The sequence below is a fragment of the Bidens hawaiensis genome, unplaced genomic scaffold, assembly GCF_021521415.1.
Source record: "Bidens hawaiensis isolate Kalapana, Puna unplaced genomic scaffold, B.hawaiensis_p1.1 tig00008539_1, whole genome shotgun sequence".
In the NCBI taxonomy this organism is placed as follows: Eukaryota; Viridiplantae; Streptophyta; class Magnoliopsida; order Asterales; family Asteraceae; genus Bidens; species Bidens hawaiensis.
In genome coordinates, this window is record NW_027491612.1 from 724,278 (window position 1) to 729,477 (window position 5,200).

At 36.7% G+C, this 5,200-nt stretch overlaps 1 protein-coding gene across 1 annotated transcript; it reads right to left on the reverse strand.

Annotated features, from left to right (window-relative positions):
* Nucleotides 1-1,535: 1,535 nt before the first annotated feature.
* Nucleotides 1,536-4,368, reverse strand: LOC143529394 (calmodulin-like). Its single transcript, XM_077025205.1, has 3 exons — nt 4,254-4,368; nt 3,089-3,458; nt 1,536-1,656 (listed from the first exon to the last, which is right to left on the reverse strand). The coding sequence occupies exons 1-3, from the start codon at nt 4,327-4,329 to the stop codon at nt 1,560-1,562; spliced, it is 543 nt and encodes a 180-aa protein (XP_076881320.1). The 5' UTR covers nt 4,330-4,368; the 3' UTR covers nt 1,536-1,559.
* Between the last annotated feature and the right edge of the window lie 832 nt (nt 4,369-5,200).

Sequence of the window (5,200 nt, forward strand, 5' to 3'; positions counted from 1 at the left end):
TTATAGATCTGTACATTTCCATGCATATCGGTTTTTCTTTTGAAAATCCATTTGCTCCCTACTGCCCGACCTTAGGGGGTAGCTCAACCAAGTTCCAGACTCGACTGTCATGCATAGATTGCATCTCGGCGTTCATGGCTTCTTGCCATATCTCATATTCCTGATCTAAGACATTAGACAACAGATTTGTGGTTAGTAGGTTCATCATTTGACTCAAATACTAATAGGACTTCGGGACCATCTAGATGCCATAGTATCTATTTGGTTCTTTGGGATTTCTAATACTTCTGCTAACGCTTGTGTTTATGTCTGATGTATCAGCAACAACATATTGTTGACCATATGTTCCAACTTCCTCAGTGGTTGTTTGTGGTTCTTGAATTTCTTCAAGATTGACAATATTATTTATAGTTCCTCGATCAAGAATTTTCTTCTCAAGGAAGTGGCCCTTCCTTTTGATAGAAATCAAATTTATATAAGGATAGAATAAATAATATCCGCTTTGGTTATAATATTTGACGAAAATAAGTTTTACACCACGGGGATCGAGCTTGTCATCTGGTGACATACACATCACATCCCCATACTCTAAGGTAAGAGAAATTGGTTTTACATCCATGCCATATCTCATATGGGGTTTTGTTTACCTTTGTAGTTGGTTTACGCATCACATCCCCAAACAATATGAGTACGGACTTAAACAACTAAATTAAATATAAATCAAAACTGACAATATTTAATTTTACTTCGGTTAATAATTAACCGGTTGTGACACCAAGGGATAACAAGCTTCGCCAGGTGATTATACGAACGAAGCAAAGCCCAAACAGTGGTAGTGCACGGTGGCAGCAGCAGCGAACCGGTGGGCAAGGGGGAACCGGCGGCGGCAGTGGCACAAGGCAACGGTGGTGGCGCAATGTAGCGGCGACTGCTGGTATCCGGCGGGCAAGGATGGCTGTCGGCGGTGGAGTGGATGAGTTGAGAGAGAGAGAGAGAGAGAGATCCTTTGGTGACTAGGGTTTTCTTCTTTGCTAAACCTCTTTCTGATTAAGTTAATTATATTAACTAATAAATTAGTTAATACATGCCGGGCCACTAAGCCCATTTCTAACTCCGAAGCCCAGTCCAATAGATATTACCATGTCGTTATTATTAGTCAATACCGATTAACTAACTTAAGCGGGCTTGATGTTCGTTACCGAAGGTGTAACTCTTACGGGTATAACTCGGTCGGTTGCGTTAATTTAACCGAAACGTTACACAATATCTAACAATCTATTTATTATTATTTGTTAATACCATTGCAGACTCTAATTATTAATCTGTGCAACTCACTTGGCATTTTTGTAATCGTGCACGCCAATGTACTTGGAGCTTATCAAAAGTAGAGAGCGGAAGGTTTGTCTAGAGTTAGACACTGACAATAACAAAATAGAGACTTGAATAGTGATCATTTATTCACAAACATGAGTTGTTTTTAAAATTGCCTACGCAGTCATTATGATGTCATTTGACTCGGTTGAATTGGTTTTATTTTACACGATATAATATTAGTATTCTCAGAGGATGACACAAGTCCGAAGAGCCTTTTTCCACCCACCCCTTGAGGACTTGCTTCTTGATTGCATGCCTTCTTCCTTTCTTTTTCGTCTCCTTCTGTAAACATATGTTTTGTCACATTAATTAAATCCACATGTTGTTACATAAGTAAGAAGATAGTAGCAAACGAAAACATGAAAGAAACAGGCCACATTTTATTTTATGCTTTTGGTATCTTTATACTATTTTATGCTTTTGGTATGTTGACATTGGAATGCCTCAGGCCCTTTATTCACACGCGATAATGCAGGAACATCTCTTTCTTACTAAGAAGTCGACGGCAGACCATGCTTTTAAACAATCTCGGTAAGTGAATTGAGCCAACATCAACTCACGCTTTAGCTCATAACAAAAGAAGTTAAGCTTGTATTCAACTTGAGCCAACTTAATTTAACACTCTCAAATCTAGGTAGTCAAAGGCGCCAAGGACTCAAGCGCACAACACGCAAAAGGAAAAACATAATAAAAATCCTTTTATGGTATTATAAAAAATATCTAGAATAATGAAGAATAGATAATAGACATAAAATGATAATATTGTAATATTATTATGCAAACACGAAGTATTAAACATCCCCAGTGCAACACACCCGTCCTTGTTTTAAACCATCCTTGTTACAAACATAATAAAAATCATTTTGTAGTACTTTTTAAAACATGTAGAATAATAATTAATATTTTCTTTATTAAAAAACATATGATTATTTATAACAAAATGAGATAATAAAAACGAAGAATAAATTCAAGAAACTAGTTGGGCTATTAATCTATTATTATGTTTAAACTATTTTCTGTTTATTGTTAAATATGTGCCAATCCAACCAACACTATTAGCTGGTCTTGTAAGTTTCCACTAATCATCCCTCCAGCTTTGTCACACAAGCCAACTGGCTTGAGCCAAATCAACTTAACCGGGATCAAGAAATCACAACTCACGAGCACTCTCTACCGATTTATATAACCATTTTGACCTATCTGATTCTTTTAGAAAGAAATGGTCAAGATTATAAAGTGACCATCTAATAGTCTGCATCCTTTAAATGGTTGACAAGAAAGCATTCCCATTTGAAATCATAGTATAGTAAACAAATAACAGTTTTGATGATCAAAGGCCCACCAACTCAAGTGAAAGTCAACACAAAACAGTCAAAATAACCCTATAACCAAACTGCAGTGAAATTCAACTCTCCTCATGAACCTAAATGCAAGAAATGCTACATCTTTGAATAAAATATATAAAACTCAAGTTTTCCTGACCTGAAAAAGCAAAGTTTACCCGAGCCAGCAAATATATCATAGATGAATCATCAGATTTGTTCTAGCAAGCACAAAGAAGCTACTCAAAACCTAAAATGCAAACAAGCTAAAGAAACATTCAACACATGAAATAAAATCCTACCAACAAGTAAAATCAACAATCTTTTTAACCTGTTTAAAATCATTTTCCAGTTTCTAAATGTTTTAAGTTTCGGGGTCAAAAGATCCTCACTTGGCCATCATGATCTTAACAAACTCATCATAGTTGATCTGGCCACCACCATCCACATCAGCCTCACGAATCATCTCATCAACCTCCTCATCAGTCAATTTCTCACCAAGATTTGTCATAACATGACGAAGCTCAGCTGCAGAGATGAACCCGTTTTGGTCCTTATCAAACACCCGGAACGCCTCCTTAAGCTCCTCCTCGGAATCCGTGTCCTTCATCTTCCTGGCCATTAGATTAAGAAACTCGGGGAAATCAATGGTCCCGTTTCCATCAGCATCAACCTCATTGATCATGTCCTGAAGCTCAGCCTCAGTCGGGTTCTGACCAAGTGACCTCATAACAGTTCCAAGCTCCTTTGTGGTGATGCAGCCTGCAACACCATTCAAACACATTTTTTTTTCATTTCTATATTCATATGCTGATTCTTTACTGTTTCTTCTACCATAGATGCAATCAGAGACGTAAACGAGCCAAGCCATTCGCCAACTACTCGAGATTGAGCTTAAACAAGCTCAAGTCCAAGCTTGAGCCTAAAAATCAGTTTGTTTAATAAACGTGCCCGAGCCCGAGCCTAAAGATAAACTCGTGAGCTTATCAGGCTCGTGAGTCTAAACAAGCCTTTTTTTACTTATATAATGTTTTTAACTATACTAAACATATTTACAAAATATTTCATTATTATGTATAAAATTATAATAAAAAATAACTAAATAACTTATATTATTATCTTAGAATAAAAATTATGAGCATAAATATATATAAATTATAATTATAAGTATATGTACACACAATTATAATGTATAAAAATAAATTATAAAATAACATATATATAAATAATAAACGAGTAGCCAAAGCTTGAGCTTACAAACTAGCGGTCGAAACGAGGCAGGTTCGAGCCCGTTTACACCCCTAGACACTAACAAACTTTAGAAACAACATAAAATCTTATTTCACTCCAGATCTTAACCACATTCCAAAAAAAAAAAAGAAAGAAAGAAAAATCAAGAATCTTTTAAACCAGAACCGAGTGCACATATGATTCTAAACTTGCCAACATTCAAAACCCACACAGATCTAACATTAAAAAGACACCCATTAACACATAGACATTTCATCGAATACCTTACATGCATTGACCACACAAACAAATAAACAGAGAACTGACCATCTCCATCCTTGTCGAACAGACTAAAAGCTTCCTTGAACTCGGAGATCTGATCATCGGTGAGCTGATCGGCCATTGTTAGTAGTGAATCTACGATGAAAATGAGACTTGCAAGAGTATGAGTATATATAGGAGAGAGATTGGTGTTTTAAGAGAATCTGAGGCTTTGGATTAATTACGATATTGCCATTGGCTTTCTTTTGGTTTTGCTTACGAAAGTGAACTTGATAAATATGCAAATGCGATTCCTTGCTGAAACTTGTTCATATACAAAGTAAGATTCTTTCTTTGTTTCACAATAATAGGGAAATTTCTTAGCATAGCCCTGGTAAAGAGAAGAGAAAGCCCAAAATAACCTTTTTTTCATCTGAATTTTTTAGAATTTAGACTCTTCAGACGCATTGGGAAAAGATAATAATACAGAGGGTGCAGGCCAGATAACTAAGTAAAGTTAGGGAGAATACCATATTTGAGAAAATAATGAAGGAAAAGTTCAAATAATTTTGAAATCTTGGAATAAAAGTTCAAATTTCTGCTAAACCTTTTTTTCTCAAAAAACCATCTTGAGAAACTGTTTTTTTATATTTCCCACCTTTTCCGTCAATATTTTCAAATTCTAGGAAGACGAGATTTTCAAATCTCGTATTGAGAGACGAGATTCTGCCACCATCACCACCCACCGTTCGCCTGCTACCACCACCACTACCGCCACCATCCACCACCACCACCACCACCACCTACCGTTCACCTTCTACCACCACCATCCCACCGTCCGCCACCACCGCCATCGTTCGCCACCACCTTCCATTACCATCACCACCACCCACCGTCCTCCACCACCACCGTCTACCACCCGACGTTAAAGATGAAGATAAAGATAAAAATGAAGATGAAGAAGGTGAAGATGAAGAAGAAGAAGATGAAGATGATGATGAAGAAGATGAAGA

Coding starts and splice junctions, on each gene's coding strand:
- LOC143529394 (XM_077025205.1), bottom strand. CDS start 4,329: ATGGCCGATCAGCTCACCGATGATCAGATCTCCGAGTTCAAGGAAGCT. Junction 3,459..4,253: donor GTTCGACAAGGATGGAGATG/GTCAGTTCTCTG, acceptor ATGGTGTTGCAG/GCTGCATCACCACAAAGGAG. Junction 1,657..3,088: donor GTTAAGATCATGATGGCCAA/GTGAGGATCTTT, acceptor ATATGTTTACAG/AAGGAGACGAAAAAGAAAGG.